At 39.4% G+C, this 18,312-nt stretch overlaps 1 protein-coding gene across 8 annotated transcripts in view; it reads left to right on the top strand.

Annotated features, from left to right (window-relative positions):
• EYA3 (EYA transcriptional coactivator and phosphatase 3) overlaps window positions 1-18,312 on the top strand; it is a 373,281-nt gene that overhangs the window by 320,385 nt on the left and 34,584 nt on the right. For all 8 annotated transcript variants that reach the window (XM_073664988.1, XM_073664982.1, XM_073664980.1 and 5 more), the window contains 2 exons: window positions 11,510-11,624; window positions 16,109-16,230. In XM_073664988.1, the coding sequence (XP_073521089.1) occupies window positions 11,510-11,624; window positions 16,109-16,230 (237 nt within the window). The remainder of the gene's footprint in view (window positions 1-11,509; window positions 11,625-16,108; window positions 16,231-18,312) is intronic.

Genomic DNA, 18,312 nt, shown 5'->3' with positions numbered 1-18,312 from the left:
CAAATTCAATGGACGAGAGAGTTCAGAAGCTCCTTTCGAACAAGGGGTCCTATGTGCAAATGTAACATCACCTAGAGTAAAGTTTTTAGTTGAAAACCGTTTGATTTCAGTTTGTAATAACCTGCTAATGCTTATAATTTCAAAAATGACCATTTTTTTGTTCTTTATTAAAATGAAAAGGTTGAAAACTCTGCTGTGCATAATAATTTGGAACATGCATTTTGAGTGCAGTTTGAGTTTTTTATTTTTTTTGAAAATATACTGTTATCATAGGCAGTTTGTACAAAAACCTTTCAATTGTACTCTAATAGTTATTTGACTGGAAAATTACAATGACTGCAATTCATATAGGTAATTTGGGAAAATCTGAGAAAATATTATTTGCATAATAGTTTGGAACACAGTGTATTTTATCATCTCTGGAAAGATACCATCACTGCCCCCCGCCTTCTTGCATTTCATCAGTTTGATTCTGTATTTTATTTCCATCACACTGATTGGAATGTCCAGAAGAAGGTTCACCTTCTAACAGGACAATGAGCCTAAGCACACAGCTAAAATAAGAAAGGAGTGGCTTCAAAACAACTCTGTGACCATTCTTGTCTGGCCCAGCCAGAGCCGTGACCTAAACCCAACTGAGCATCTCTGGAGAGACCTGAAAATGGCTGTCCACCAACGTTCAACATCCATCCTGACGGAACTGGAGAGGATCTGCAAGGAAGAATGCCAGAGGATCCCCAAATCCAGGTGTGAAAAACTTGTTGCATCATTCCCAAGAAGACTCATGGATGTACTAGCTCAAAAGGGTGCTTCTACTCAATACTGAGCAAAGGGTCTGAAAACTTATGACCATGTGATATTTCAGTTTTTCTTTTTTAATAAATTTGCAAAAATTTCTACATTTCTGTTTTTTTCAGTCAAGATGGGGTGCAGAGTGTACTTTAATGAGAAAAAAATGATCTTTTTAGAATTTACCAAACTGCTGCAATGAAACAGAGTGAAATATTTAAAGGGGTCTGAATACTTTCTGTACCCACTGTATGTGTGTGTATATATATATATATATATATATATATATATATATATATATATATATATATATATATATATATATATCTATATATATATATCTATCTATCACACCGTACAGTAGCTGAGGCAGTGACCCAAGCAAGTCCAACATAGACAGCTGTTATTTCAGCAACTCACGGGTTAACATAAAGTCCTTCGGTTCGCAGCCGGGTTAACAGAAGTTCATACACAATGGTTGCCGTGGGCAACGGCCGCGCCGGGCCACTCAGATCCTGATGGGTGCAGAGCCTTCCCAGGTGTGGGTTCAGCTATACACAGTCCTGCCGAGTTTTCCTGCTATCCTCCTAGCAGGTCCCAAGACTGAACAACACAGGCTACACTGCCTGTAGCCTCCTCAAAGAAATGAAGGCCCTGCCGGGTTTTACTAATCTGTCTTGGCCAGATAGCCTGACCAGGTCAATGCTCACCTTTATTCCTGCATTGCAGCTGTGTCTGTGACTCCAATGCACTCCAATGGATTTAATAGGTCTCTGTACACATTCTGGGGGATATATACCGTCCCTCGTATACGATCCGGTCATTGCCTCACAATATATACAGTGCATTGTGAAAGTATTTGGCCCCCTTGAACTTTTCTACCTTTTGCTACATTTCTGGCTTCAAACATAAAGATATAAAATTCTAATTTTTGGGGGAAGAATCAACAACAAGTGGGACACAATTGTGAAGAGGAACGAAATTTATTGGATATTTTAAACGTTTTTAACAAATTAAAAACTGAAAAGTGGGGTGCGCAATATTATTCGGCCCCTTTACTTTCAGTGCAGAAGTTCAGTGCGGATCTCTGAATGATCCATTGTTGTCCTAAATGACTGGTAATGATAAATAGAATCCACCTGTGTGTAATCAAGTCTCCGTATAAATGCACCTGCTCTGTGATAGTCTCAGAATTCTGTTTCAAGTGCAGAGAGCATCATGAAGACCAAGGAACACACCAGGCAGGTCCGAGATACTGTTGTGGCGAAGTTTAAATCCGGATTTGGATACAAAAAGATTTCCCAAGTTTTAAACATCTCAAGGAGCACTGTGCAAGCGATCATATTGAAATGGAAGGAGTATCAGACCACTGCAAATTTACCAAGACCCAGCCGTCCCTCTAAACTTTCATCTCGAACAAGGAGAAGACTGATCAGCGATGCAGCCAAAAGGCCCATGATCACTCTGGATGAACTGCAGAGATCTACAGCTGAGGTGGGAGAGTCTGTCCATAGGACAACAATCAGTTGTACACTGCACAAATCTGGCCTTTATGGAAGAGTGGCAAGAGAAAAGCCATTTCTCAAAGATATCCATAAAAAGTCTCGTTTGAAGTTTGCCACAAGCCACCTGGGAGACACACCAAACATGTGGAATAAGGTTCTCTGGTCAGATGAAACCAAAATTTAACTTTTTGGCCACAATGCAACACGATATGTTTGGCGTAAAAGCAACACAGCTCATCACCCTCAAAACACCATCCCCACTGTCAAAACATGGTGGTGGCAGCATCATGATTTGGGCCTGCTTTTCTTCAGCAGGGACAGGGAAGATGGATAAAATTGATGGTAAGATGGACGGAGACAAATACAGGACCATTCTGGAAGAAAACCTGTTGGAGTCTGCAAAAGACCTGAGAGTGGGACGGAGATTTTTCTTCCAACAAGACAATGATCCCAAACATAAAGCAAAAGCTACAATGGAATGGTTAAATAATAAACTTATCCAGGTGTTAGAATGGCCAAGTCAAAGTCCAGACCTGAATCCAATTGAGAATCTGTGGAAAGAGCTGAAAACTGCTGTTAACAAACGCCCTCCATCCAACCTCAATGAGCTCGAGCTGTTTTTCAAGGAAGAATGAGCAAGAATTTCAGCCTCTCGATGTGCAAAACTGATAGAGACATACCCCAAGCGACTTACAGCTGTAATCGCAGCAAAAGATGGCGCTACAAAGTATTAACTCAAGGGGGCCGAATAATATTGCACGCCCCACTTTTCAGTTTTTAATTTGTTTAAAAAGTTTAAAATATCCAATAATTTCGTTCCACTTCACGATTGTGTCCCACTTGTTGATTCTTCCCAAAACAATTAGAATTTTATATATTTATATTTGAAGTCAGAAATGTGGCAAAAGGTAGAAAAGTTCAAGGGGGCCAAATAATTTCACAATGCTATGTGTGTGTGTATATATAGTACAGACCAAAAGTTTGGACACGCCTTCTCATTTTAAGATTTTTCTGTATTTTCTTGACTATGAAAATTGTACATTCACACTGAAGGCATCAAAATTATGAATTAACACGTGGAATTATATACTTAACAAAAAAGTGTGAAACAACTGAAAATATGTCTTATATTCTAGGTTCTTCAAAGTAGCCACCTTTTGCTTTGATGACTGCTTTGCACACTCTTACATTAGAGTGCCAATACTTTTGGCCAGCACTGTGTGTGTGTGTGTATATATATATATATATATATATATATATATATATATATATATATATATATATATATATATATATATATATATATATACATACATATACACAATGTGTATGTATGGATAGGATTCCCAGATAGATTCATTCACTCTAAACTGATTCCTGTAATATGGAGTATATAACGCTTTTTTTAAGCTTTTTTTTAATGCATTTTTTTATATCAATGAATGCTTTTTGGAGCTAAATAAAGTTATTTGAAAAGTAACTTGGGACGTTGCTTTAACCCTTGGATTACTGTCAGAACTGGGTTGAGTATATTGGTTAATTTAAGAATGTGTCTGTAGTATTTCAAATGAACACACAGACATAGAGCATACACTTTATTTAACTCTTTACTTTACTTTAATTTGGTTTGGTAATGAAAGGGTCTGATTGACACCTTGTCATCTCCAAACAAAAGAGCTAGGTGTCAGCTAATCCCATTCACCCAATCTTCATTAGCATTCCCATTCATGTAATTTCTTGGGCTGCTGTGAGCTGCTATTTTTAGCCTAGGAAGGTGCCATTAGGCAAACATGGTTCCTGGCTATTACTAACAGCTCACAATTGTTGTTAGCTGCTATGTCACCACGAAAAGCAACAAGCAGCGCTTTAGATGCAGCGTATTTTTGCTGTGTTCAAAACGCAGTGTTCTAATGCCGCACTTTTGTTGTCGGTACATGTGAATCCACCGCATATAATGACACTTCAATCGGTCAAAATGTGCAGCAGAGACTAGCGTGTCCACTGCAGAAATTGACATGCTGTGGGCGAGTTTGGGTATGTGGCCACGATCAGGAGCTGCTGCAGGTTTGACGCTGCGTGTTTATACAGTGTCAAACCCGCAGCGTCCAGATGTTACAGTATAGTGGATAGGATCTCTAGAAATCCCATATTCACTATGTGTGTATCTGAGGCTGCGAATCACCCATGGACACTGACATGCGGCGCGTCTTTCAGGACCGCAGCATGTCAAATTCTCTTGCGGAGTCGCTAGTTTCCACAACAGAAATTTGACCACTAGAAAGTATTGAATGCGATAAATCCGCATGGTTCAATGAACACGTGTGGATTTACCTGCGTTCCATAGAATACAATGTTTTGGACACAGCAAAAATATGCCTCCAAAGCACTCCTACGCCGGATCGTAAGCACAGAGCCTAAAATTGAAAAAAAAAAAAAATGGCGTGGGCTCCCGTGTCATTATCATAACCAGCCAACCGCTGGGAGCTGATATTAGTAGCCAGGGAAGGGGCCATTAGCCAAAAATGTTCCCTGTGTATTAATATCAGCCCACAGCTGTTTGCTTAGCCTTTACTGGCTAGATATCAGGGGGACCAAAGAAAAAAATTTACATAGAGTCCCCTTATAGAATCTAACCATAAAAGGCTAAACTAGACACCTGTGGGCTGATATTAATAGCCAGGGAAGGGGTCATGAATGCTAGCCCCCTCCGCAGTTAATAATATCACCCCTCAGCAGTACCAGAAGACGCCCCCATTACTAACTGCGTAGTAAAGTTTACGGCGCTTTTTCAATAAAAGACACGGCCAGAATAAAGTATTTTAATAAAATAAAAATACACACAGTTTTAATAATTATTTTATTATACACTCAGTCTTCAAATCCATCGTCTCCTGAAAAAAAAAAAAAAACAACCATATCGCTCACCTGTCCGCCGTCACAAATTAATCCCATTGGATTGTCCCTCGGCGATCTGTGTCGCTTCTACAGCAGTGACATCAGCAATCACTGCTGTAGAAGACAGCAATGTATACTGACAGGAGTGTAAAATCACTCCTGTCAGTGTACATGCTGCTGCAGGAGTGAGGTCATATGGGTTCATCAGCTGATCAGCCCTGGTGACCTCAGCATCAGTGGTACGTAGGAATATTCTTGAGAATGTTCCCACGCTGCAAATTGAGGTCAGGAGAGCTCTCAGCTGATCTTCAGCTGAGAGTTCACGTGATCTCATGTTCTGGCAGCGCAGCAATGTACACTACCTGGTGCGAGCATGCTCCCAGCAGTGTACCACCGGCTGCCGAGGGATCAGGCCGCTGAACAGGTGAGAATAGTGTTTTTTGGGGTTTTTTTTTACACCGTGCGCAGTCCCAGCTCGGCTGAGGAGACTACTACTCCCCTCAGCCTCACTGTTATCAGCGGGACCGGCGATTGGATTGTTGGAAGTAGTAGTAGTCCTTCCCAGCCGACCTGGGTACCACTCTATGCAGCATTTTTGCAGCGTTTCCTCGGCCCATTGACTTTAATTGAACCGCAGCAAATCCGCAGGTATACTTATTATGTTTGCTATAATTCTATAGTTTATTGGGATTATGATGATACCAAATGTGTATCATTCGTTGTTTTACTAACTCTGCACAGTAATAGAACATTTGATTAAAAAAAACAAAATTTTCATGACCCATTTTTTTTATTATTTTGCCATTTGGTAGTTTACTTTTTGCAGAACAAGTATTTTTTAATAGAAACATTTGGGTTACATCTATAACTGACTTTCATTTATTTAGTTTTGAGTGAGAAAGGAGAAATGCAATTCCACCAGGCATTTATTTATGGCACACCTAAGAGTTTTTGTAAGCACCGCTCAACTGCTATAGCAATGAATCAGCACCCGCGATGCAGTGCGGATGGGGTGAAAGAGCCTTCAATCCGATGGATTGGACAGCAACATGTAGTCTGTATATTAGAGCCAGCACCTGCAGTTAATAGCATTAGCAAAGCTCCAGTGCCATTACCATCCACTGGGCATACCAATATGGCTAGAAGACTTGAATTAGGACGTTATGATATGTCAGTTTATGGGAAGACAACATCTCTTAACCCCTTTACTCCCGGGGGTGGTTTGCACGTTTATGATCGGGCCAGTTTTTACAATTCTGACCACTGTCACTTTATGAGGTAATTACTCTAAAATGCTTCAATGGATCCCCCTGATTCTGAGACTGTTTTTTCGTGACATATTGTACTTCATGATTGTGGTAAAATTTCTTTGATATCACTTGCGTTTATTTGTGAAAAAAACTGAAATTTGGCAAAAATTTTGCAATTTTCAAAATTTGAATTTTTATGCCCTTAAAGAGATATGTCACACAAAATAGTTAATAAATAACATTTTCCACATGTCTACTTAACATTAGCACATTTTGGAGCCAAATTTTTTTTTTTATTAGGGAGCTATAAGGGTTAAAAGATGACCAGCGATTTCTCATTTTTCCAACAAAATTTACAAAACCATTTTTTTAGGGACCACATCACATTTGAAGTCACTTTGAGGGGTCTTTATGACAGAAAATACCCCAAAGTGACCCCATTCTAAAAACTGAACCCCACAAGGTGCTCAAAACCACATTCAAGAAGTTTATTAACCCTTCAGGTGCTTCACAGGAATTTTTGGAATGTGGAAGAAAAAAATTAACATTTAAATTTTTTCACAAAAATGTTACTTTAGACCCATTTTTTTTTATTTTCGCAGGGGTAACAGGAAAAAATAAACCCCAAAATTTATTGTGCAATTTCCCCTGAGCACGCTGATACCCCATATGTGGGTGAAAACCACTGTTTGGGCGCACGGCAAAGCTCGGAAGAGAAAGAGCGCTATTTGACTTTTTGAATGTAAAATTTGCTTGAATAATTAGCGGACGCCATGTTGCATTTGGAGAGCCCCTGATGTGCCTAAACAGTAGAAACCCCCCACAAGTGACACCATTTTGGAAACTAGACCCCTCAGGGAACTTATCTAGATGTGTGGTGAGCATCTTGAACCCCCAAGTGCTTTACAGAAGTTTAGAACATTGAGCCGTAAAAATAAAATGTTCACATTTTTCCAACAAAAATGTTTTTCAGCCCCCAATTTTGCATTTTCATAAGGGTAACAGAAGAAATTGCACCATGCAGTTTGTTGTGCAATTTCTCCTGAGTAAGCAGATACCCCATATATGGGGGAAAACCACTGTTTGGGCGCACGGCAGGGTTCGGAAGGGAAGGAGCACCATTTGACTTTTTAAATTCAAAATTTGCTTAAATACTTAGCGGATGTGCCCCTGATGTGCCTAAACAGTGGAAAAACCTCACAAGTGACACCATTTTGGAAACTAGACCCCTCAGGGAACTTATCTAGAAGTGTGGTGAGCATCCTGAACCCCCAAGTGCTTTACAGAAGTTTATAACATGGAGCTGTGAAAATAAAAAAAATCAAACTTTTTCTACAAAAATGATGTTTTAGCCCCAATTTTTTTATTTTCACAAGGGTAAGAGGAGAAAACTGTTGTGCAATTTCTCCTGAGTACGCCAATACCCCCTATGTGGGGAAAATAGTGTTTGGGCGCACGGTAGAGTTCAGAAGGGAAGGAGCACTGTGTGACTTTTTGAACGCAAAATTGGCTGGAATTGAGAGCGGACGTCATGTCGCGTTTGGAGAGCCCCTAATGTGCCTAAATAGTGGAAACCCCTCACAAGTGACCCCATTTTAGAAACTACATCCCTCAAGGATTTTATCAAGGGGTATAGTGAACATTTTGAGCCCAGAGGTACGACACAGAATTTGATAACATTAGGTCATCATATTGAATAAGTTGTCACTAGTCTTGAGTGCAAGTGCTCGCTACTTGAGTTTGAATCAGGTACACGGGTATGCACCATGTATTGCGCATTCTCTAGTGACATGCTCGAGTTCCCACTCGCATGTTTCACGGTTATTAGACACCCCAAAAAAAACATGCAGGGATCGCTCGTACATGGCAGGCAATCCCCGTGAGGTTTTTTTGGCCATGAAGCATAGGGGGCGGATACTCGAGCATGTCACTTGAGCACCTGCAATACTCAATGCATACCAGAGCACCCGATGCAAACTCAAGTAGCGAGCACTTGCGTTCAACACTAGTCGCCATATTGTCATCTTTTTTTTTTTTTCTTTTAACTTTTGAAAAAAATCCCTAGCCCAACCCTAACCCTAGAGTTTATTTTTTACGCCGTTCCTAGTGCGGTATAAGTGATTAGATGACTTTATTCTTCGAGTCGGTGTGATTACAGAGATACCAGAATCATATCGGGTTTTTGTGACTGACAGTTGTCACACACTAAAGGACGCATTTTTCTGTAAAATCTAGTTTTTGCATCGCCATATTTTGAGAGCTATAATTTTTCCATATTTTGGCCGACAGAGTCATGTGACGGTTTGTTTTTTGCGGGATGAGTTGACGTTTTTATTGGTGCCATTTTCAGGCACTTGACATTTTTTCATCGCTTTCTAGTCCGATTTTTGGGAGGCAGAATAAACAAAAACCAGCAATTCCAAAATTGTTTTTATGGCGTTTTTTTATGCTGTTCCGCATGTGGTAAAATTGATAAGGCAGAGTTATTCTTCAGGTCAGTATGTTTACAGCGGTACCACATTTATATAATTTTTCTATGTTTTGGCGCTTTTACACAATAAAAGCTATTTTAATTTTATAGAAAAAAATATTTTTCGTTTTATTCTGAGAGCTATAACTTTTTTATTTTTTGGCTGATGGAGCTGTATGGCAGCTTGTCTTTTGCGGAATGACGTTTTCAGCGGTACTATTTTTATTTATATTCGTCTTTTTGATCACGTGTTATTCCATTTTTTTTTTTTGGGCGGTGTGATAAAGCATTGTTTTTTGGTTTTGTTTTTTTATTTTTTTTTTTTTGTGTTCACTAAAGGGGTTAACTAGTGGGACAGTTTTATAGGTCAGGTCGTTCCGACGTGGCGATACCAAATGTGTACTTTTGTGTTTTTTTGTTTTTTTTTCAGAATAATATCTATTGATGGGTATATTATATTTTTATTTTTGGTGGATTTTTTATTTATTTATTTATTTTATATATTTTTACATTTTTTTTTTCTTTTCATTTTTTACCACTTTTTGGATTTTTATTCCGTGTCCCACTATGGGACTTTCACTTTTTTTATTCTGATCGCCTGTATAGCACAGGAATGTAGCACAATCCCTGTGCTATACAGGCTGTCAGTGCTGCAGATGCAGAAGATATTTTGGTCATGCACTGCGCATGACTAAAATATCTTCCTGGTGACCCAGATGTTGTCATGACTACATTCGGTCGTCATGGCAACATCCGGGAAGCCGCGGCAGACAGTGCTGGAGGCCGGGTGAGGAGGTGAGTATTGCGATCACCTCCCCTTGCCCCCCGCAATGCTGCGATCGACTTCGATCGCAGCATTGAGGGGGTTAATGTTCCGGGAGCGGTGCAGGACCGCTCCCCGCACATAGCACCAGGTGTCAGCTGTGATTATCAGCTGACACCCGGCGGCGATCGCTCCGCACCGCTTGTGTGCGGGCTCGATCGCCATATGACCTAATAGTACGTCCAATCGGCGCAGGTCACCAATACGTACTATTAGGTCACACGTCAGAAAGGGGTTAAAGAGGTTTTCCTGTGAACAAAAGTTAATTTTAATCTATAGATCTTGAAATGATGATAATTTCCACACTTGAATGTATTTAAATAAAATGTTCCTGTGGTGAGATAATCTTATAAATGTGCCCCTGCTTTGTACTGTGTAATGTCTGTATCTGACCATGTATGGAACATGGTCTGATCATACCCCATCTGGGGAGGGAGGAAGCCAAAGAGTATACAGACATTACAGCAGGGGATCACAGCTGATTATTTCTATGAAGTAAAACATTGTTTAAAAACAGGCAGGGAAATATTTTATCTCAAAGAAAGAATCAGTTGTGATCCCCTGCTGTAATGTCTGTATACTCTTTTGCTTCTTCCCTGCCCAGGAGCTGTGGTATGATTAGACAGTGTACTGTACACGGTCAGACACAGCCATTACACAGGGGCACATTTATAAAATTATATCAGCATGGGAACATTTTATTTAAACACATCCAATTGTGGAAATTATTATTATTCCAAGATCTATTGATTAAAATAAACTTTTGTTCGTTATAAAAGCCCTTTAAAGGAAATCTGTTAGTAGGATCAACCCTTTTAAACCATCCATATGGTCATGTAGGTTATAGGAAGCTGAATAAAATGCTACATTGAGATCTGTGATTCGATGTCTTTTTCCAGAGAAATCTATTTTTTTTCTGATATGTAAATGAGCTGTTAACTATGGACTGGACAGTGATCTGCAGCTTTGCAGATTTGCTGCGGTTCAATTAAAGTCAATGGGGGAGAAACGCTGCAAAGAAAGGACATGCTGCGTCTTTAAACGCAATGCCAATCCTGGGCGGAAATTTCCACATCATGTGCACAGCACATGCAGAATTGCAATTGAATTAGCTGGCAGACCAATTACATAGCGTTTTTGATGCATTTCTGCTCAGAAAAAACGCCGCGAAAACGCATAAAAATGCTACGGTGTGCACTTAACCTAGTAATGGAGAAAGCTGGAATTTAGATTGGGGACAGTTATAATGTCTGTAAAGTGCTGTGGAATTAATGGTGCTATATAAGTAGATAAAATAATGTATTAATAATGGGGCAGTTCACATGTAATTTTGCACGGACAAGTGGCTCGTGAAAAATCAGAGACCTGTTCGATATTGATCAGAGTGTTGGATAAAAACTACAATGAAAGTCTGTGGATCCGTGAAAAAATTGGACGCTATCAGTGTGCTTTTTCACTGACCGTAGAAAGTGGAGAAACGTATTTGGTGGTTTTTTTTGTTTTTTTTTCCTCACCAGTGACAAAAAATTATGAAACTCAGGCCTTCAGTCAGATGTGAATGTGGTTAAACACAGGAGCAGATCCTACTCTAAAATGCATGACCTAGATTTCATCAGAAATGTCAGTCTTGGTCCGCAAGTCTTTTTCCTTAGTTGAATCTCTAAAGAGCATTATTTTAATGTAACAGTTACAACTTCAGTCATCTTGTCACATATTCAGAAAATGAATTCTAGTGCCTGGCATGTATTTAATCTAGTAATTTCCTTCTCATTGACAGCACTGCTCAGCCCACAGAGGCGCGATACTCTCCAGAGGCTGAGAGCTGATATAGAGACCTTAACAGATGGCTGGTTAGGAACTGCACTAAAATGTTTACTACTTATCCAGTCAAGGTAAGCACTGATACATTTACCACTTGGCTGATTTCTGTATTGTTTCAATACCTCCAGTGCGAAGGATACATTTTTAACTTTTCATTCAATGGAGCTGTACAACGCTTATTTTTTTTTTCTCCATGGTAAAATTCATCAGTGTTGTTTTTTTTTTTGTTTTTTTTCCATGAAAGTACATGAAATTTATTTCATTGTTAATTTAGTAAACAACAACTAATTGTGGGAAGTGGGGTTAATTTTCTCTCAGGGAATGCAACCTTTGAAATATTTGTAATATACATCATTACTTTATTTTGCTTCTTTCTTTATCCAATCTCTGTGCTGGAAAAAGTGTCCAGATTCCACTTCTCTTAACTTCTGCTCTGCAATATTAAATACACACGTGGTCAAAATTGTTGATACCCCCCATTTGATGAAAGAAAAACCCACAATGGTCACAGAAATAACTTGAATCTGACAAAAGAAATAATAAATTAAAAATCTATGAAAATGAACAAATGAAAGTCAGACATTGCTTTTCAACTGCTTCCACAGAATTTTAAAAAAAATTAAACTCATGAAATAGGCCTGGACAGAAATGATGGTTCTCTTAATATTTTGTTGAACAACCTTTTGAGGCAATCACTGCAATCACACGATTCCTGTAACTGTCAATGAGACTTCTGCACCTCTCGACAGGTATTTTGGCCACTCCTCATGAGCAAACTGCTCCAGTTGTCTCGTGTTTGAAGGTTGCCTTTTCCAGACAGCGTGTTTCAGCTCTTTCCAAAGATGCTCAATAGGATTTAGGTCAGGGCTCATAGAAGGCCACTTCAGAATAGTCCAATGGTTTCCTCTTAGCCATTCTTGGGTGTTTTTAGCTGTGTGTTTTTGGGTCATTATCCTGTTGCAAGGCCCATGACCTGCAACTGAGACCAAGCTTTCTGACACTGGGCAGCACATTTCTCTCTAGAATCCCTTGATAGCCTTGAGATTTCAAGACAGCCTGTGCCAGATGCAGCAAAGCAGCCCCAGAACATAACAGAGCCTCTCCCATGTTTCACAGTAGGGACAGTGTTCTTTTCTTGATATGCTTCATTTTTCTGTCTGTGAACATAGAGCTGATGTGCCTTGTCAAAAACTTCCAGTTTTGTCTCATCTGTCCATAGGACATAATCCCATAAGCTTTTTGGCTTGTCAACATGTAGTTTGGCAAATTCAAGTCTGGCTTTTTTATAACTTTTTTTTCAACAATGGTGTTCTCCTTGGTCATCTCCCATGAAGTCCACTTTGGATCAAACCACGATGGATGGTGCGATCTGACACTGATGTTTCTTGAGCTTGAAGTTCACCTTTAATCTCTTTAGAAGTTATCCTGGGCTCTTTTGTTACCATTCGTATTATCCGTCTCTTTGATTTGTCATCAATTTTCCTCCTGCGGCCACGTCCAGGGAGGTTGGCTACGGTCCCATGGATCTTAAATTTCTGAACAATATGTGCAACTGTAGTCACAGGAACATCAAGCTGCTTGGAGATGGTCTTATAACCTTTATCTTTAACATGCTTGTCTATAATTTTCTTTGTAATCTCCTGAGACAACTCTTTCCTTTGCTTCCTCTGGTCCATGTTGAGTGTGGTACACACTTTCACCAAACAGCACAGTGAGTATCTGTAGCCCTATATACAGGTCCACTGACATTACAAGATTGTAGACACCTGTGATGCTAATTAGTGGACACAACTTGATTTAACATGTCCCTTTTGTCATATTATTTTCAAGGTTACCTACCATCATTTCTGTCCAGGCCTATATCATGAGTTTAATTTTTTTTTAAATTCTGTAGAAGCAGGGTTGAAAAGCAATGTCTGACTTTCATTTGTTCATTTTCATAGATTTTTAATTTATTATTACTTTTGTCAGATTCAAGTTATTTCTGTGACCATTGTGGGTTTTCTTTCATTAAACGAGGGGTACCAACAATTTTGACCACGTGTGTATATTCTACCAGTCTGTGTATGAGAATTCTGAGTACTAGTGTGGAGGGCAAAACGGCTCAGAAAAGGAAAGCTCTTACACAGTCTTAATATGGAGTACAGAACTTACCAAGCAGCAGCTTAAAGGGGCTTCTAAAGGAGCATAAACTTGGCATCGACTCGGCACACTCTTTACCCTGGTATTGGTGGGTATGGGATATGGAAAAACACAACAATTACGCTATTGTTTTTTGTATATTAAAATAAAGACTTGTTATAATTCTATAGTTTATTGGGATTATGATGATACCAAATATGTATCATTCGTTGTTTTACTAACTTTGCACAGTAATAGAACATTTCATAAAAATAAAAATGGGTCTTGAAAATTTTGTTTTTCTTTATTTTGCCATTTGGTAGTTTACTTTTTGCAGAACAAGTATTTTTTAATAGAAACATTTGGGTTACATCTATAACTGACTTTCATTTATTTAGTTTTGAGTGAGAAAGGAGAAATGCAATTCCACCAGGCATTTATTTATGGCACACCTAAGAGTTTTTGTAAGCACCGCTCAACTGCTATAGCAATGAATCAGCACCCGCGATGCAGTGCGGATGGGGTGAAAGAGCCTTCAATCCGATGGATTGGACAGCAACATGTAGTCTATATATTAGAGCCAGCACCTGCAGTTAACAGCATTAGCAAAGCTCCAGTGCCATTACCATCCACTGGGCATACCAATATGGCTAGAAGACTTGAATTAGGACGTTATGATATGTCAATTTATGGGAAGACAACATCTCTTAAAGAGGTTTTCCCATGAACAAAAGTTAATTTTAATCAATAGATCTTGAAATGATGATGATTTCCACACTTGAATGTATTTAAATAAAATGTTCTTGTACTGAGATAATCTTATAAATGTGTCCCTGCTGTGTACTGTGTAATGGCTGTATCTGACGTATAGGAACATGGTCTGATCATACCACACCTCCTGGGTAGGAAGCAAAAGAGTATACAGACATTACAGCAGGGGATCACAGCTTATTATTTCTATGAAGTAAAACATTGTTTAAAAACAGGCAGGGAAATATTTTACTTCAAAGAAAGAATCAGCTGTGATCCCCCTGCTGTAATATCTGTATACTCTTTTGCTTCCTCCCTGCCCAGGAGCTGTGGTATGATCAGACCATGTAATTTACACGGTCAGACACAGCCATTACACAGTACACAGCAGGGGCACATTTATAAGATTATCTCAGCACAGGAACATTTCATTTAAACACATCCAATTGTGGAAGTTATTATTATTCTAAGATCTATTGATTAAAATCAACTTTCGTTCGTGGGAAAACCCCTTTAAAGGAAATCTGTCAGTAGGATCAATCCTTTTAAGCCGTCCATATGGTCATGTAGGTTATAGGAAGCTGAATAAAATGCTACATTGAGATCTGTGATCCGATGTCTTTTTCCAGAGAAATCCATTTTTTTATTATATGTAAATGAGCTGTTAACTATGGACTGGACAGTAATCTGCATGAGACTCTGCCTCCAGAGCTTAGTTTAAATGAAAAGGGGAATTAACAGTATGATGTGTAATGGCCGTTCTCTGCGCCCCTCATCTTACTGTAGAGCTGTGATTATAACTGACACATCTGCAGGTTCCTCTCAGTGCTTCAGCTTCCATCTCACAGGAAGCCAGTGTTGCAGTACAGCAGTGTTGTGACATCTGCAGCAAATGTGTCTGTAAGGGTATGTGCCCACGATGCGTATTTGGTGTGGAAATTTCCGCAGCGTAAACGCATGATATACGCATGTTAAGCCTTCTGCCATGGTCCCCTGTGTAATTCCGCAATTGTAATGCCCATGCTGCGGAATTTTCCGCAGCGTTTTTGATGTGCGGAAAATTCCGCAGCATGTCCATTCTTTGTGCGTTTACGCATGCGGAATTGCCATCTACAATGCAGTGGAAAACGCAAGGCAATTCCGCAGGTGCAAAACGTGCGAATTACGCGTGAAAAACGCATGCTAAATTCCGCATGCGTTTTTCCGGGAAAAGGACATGCGGAAATGAAGCGCAAATTTCCACTTCAATTCCGCATCGTGGGCACATAGCCTTAGGCGACACAAGTTCAGTTTTACAGTTCTATAGCATGTCTCACACTGGTAAAGCCTCCTCTTATTAAAATGAGCTCTGGAGGCAGATTCTCATGCAGATCAGTGTCCAGCCGATAGCCCTGAACAGCTCGTTTACATATGAGAAAAATATGTATTTCTCTGGAATTAGACATCGGATCACAGATATAAAAGGTACCATTTTATTCACCTTTCTATTATTTATATGCCTATATAGACTGCTTACGAGGGTTGATCCTACTGACAAATTCCCTTTAAATGTATGCAATTATTTTGTGTACCATATGAGGCATTTAGTGTAATTACAACAGCTTTGCCATTGTCTGCCCTACTTCAATGTTTCCTCTGGTCACTTACATAGCTGACTTATTGTTTTCTTCTTTTTTTTTTACAGAAAGAACTGTGTTAATGTGTTAATAACAACAACACAACTAGTACCAGCACTTGCAAAAGTTTTACTGTATGGCTTGGGGGAAATTTTTCCAATTGTGAACATATACAGTGCCACAAAAATAGGTAACATCATTACGGTATATTGTATACATCCAAAATGAGGAGAATTAATCAAAACTGTCATTTCAAATGCCAGTCTTAAATCTGTATCGGGAATGAAGTGCACTAAAAATATTAGGCTCCTCATGCCCTTAAGGTGCATCTTTGGTTGTTTGTGCGGCACAAAATAAATCCTTTGTAGATTTCATCTACAATGTTTTCAGTTGTCCTTTATAGAAAATTTGGCATGCAGTAGTAAGCCTCTATTGTTTTGCTAAAATTCAGACCCTGCACAACAGGCCAAAATTTTGTGCAAATACTACTCATGACAATTTTTTTTTCTTTTATACTTCAGTTTTCTGGTGTAGTGGGGATGATAAATTCCCCCCAGCATTATATTTGTAGCTGGGACCATAATGTGAGAATGATTGTGTGTGTACCCATGCACCTAACTTTTTATCATGCAATCATGCAGGAATATGTACAAAATAATCTAATTGGCCCTGGAGTGGACACAAATAACAGAGTCAAAATAGTGCATCGCCTTATGTTTTTCTAACAGTTTCTTAGTAATTGTGAGCTATGAAATTAATTATTGTAGTTCAGTTCTTTACATGCAGTAGACAGCAGTAACTTTCAAGGTGGCAGTAGGCCCCCTGGCATTCTGGGCCATTGCATATTTGAACAGATCGCACATATGTTATGTCCACCCCTAACTTGGCTTGTCTTTTTTGTGAATTACTGATTGATGCTGGTAAGCTTGATGTGGTAATATGCCATAAACGTTCCTGTACCCAGTAGATGAAAAAGTATCAAGATTGATATTCACTTAATTCATCAAACTTTAGAAAACACCATGGTTATTGAATTCTGTCTGAGGTGTGTAGGGATTTCTGCTTTCTGGCAGCCGCTTGGATACGCACAGACACAGGGTGTTAATATCAAAACAAAATAAAGTTTATTGTACTAAATAAACTTTACTGCTTCAAACTGAAAACAGCTTTTCTTCAGCACAAATGGATAACAAAACATTCCTTTCTCTGGGTAAGTAAATGAAAACGGCCTCCCCATCTTGGTATTACAGGCACTTCTCAGTTGCTAGCATAGATTGTCCACCATTAACGGTCATTCTCCAGCTCCAACACAACACACTCTGCTAAACTAACCCTGCTGCTTGTTATTATGCCTGTAAGTCCTGGGTAGAATATGGGAGTGACATTTCCCACCCAGGCTCTTTTGATTGCTTCTAAATCCTGGACCCAAAATCCAGTCCAAAACTCTCTCAGTAACTTATTGTTACTTGTGTACTTTATCCCAGGGCTTATATTACCGAGGCCATCCACCTCGGTGATGCATACCTGCCACCCATTACCTTACTTACTGCTTTCTTACAGGTGTTAAGTTATTGTTTTATGAATCAGAATGTTCAATTTTTGTGAAAATATTCAGGGTTGTCTGGGAGTTATGATTCTCCAGCATATCATTCATCATCTTGTCTGTATGAGCATTGCTCTGCCTTTGGCTTCATTTATATGTTAGTGATTTTTCACTTGTATAAACAGTCCTGAGGTTTACCAGTGTTTAGTCCGTGTGTCAGTTTTTACCATCAGTGATGTTAACATATAAAAAAAAATTGCAAAGCTTCTCATATTGGGTAATGTGTTCGGTCTGTGAAGATCATAGAACTTGAATGGGCTTTACAGCCATCTGAATGAGGCCTTACTCTTAAACTTTAACGCACCACTTGAGCGCTGCAATAAAAAAAATTGCTGGAAAGGGGCTTCTAATCGAAGATCCCTGCACTTAGTCTACCACTTACCTGTCGCTGTCTCAATCTTTAATCCGTGTGTCAGGAAAACGACACTTGGTCAGACCTTGCAGCCCTCTGGCGCCCCCTTATCCTGCTGGTCAAACACGGTATTGACCGAGGATAAGCACGGGCGCTGCTGCTCTAATTTATGTCGACTATTGTGGCACGTGATGTGACAGGACATATATATACCACCAGTTCCTTCCAGGAACATATATATACCTCCGTCTAGCCACCCTCAAACCACAATATCACATAAATACTGGTATACTGCCACCACCGATCGCTTAACAGGT

Source organism: Phyllobates terribilis, unplaced genomic scaffold (genome assembly GCF_046119375.1).
Source record: "Phyllobates terribilis strain yellow unplaced genomic scaffold, ASM4611937v1 Scaffold_181__1_contigs__length_3860067, whole genome shotgun sequence".
NCBI classification, from domain to species: domain Eukaryota; kingdom Metazoa; phylum Chordata; class Amphibia; order Anura; family Dendrobatidae; genus Phyllobates; species Phyllobates terribilis.
Note: the sequence above shows the minus strand (reverse complement) of the source record. Positions and strands in the feature narration are given on the sequence as shown.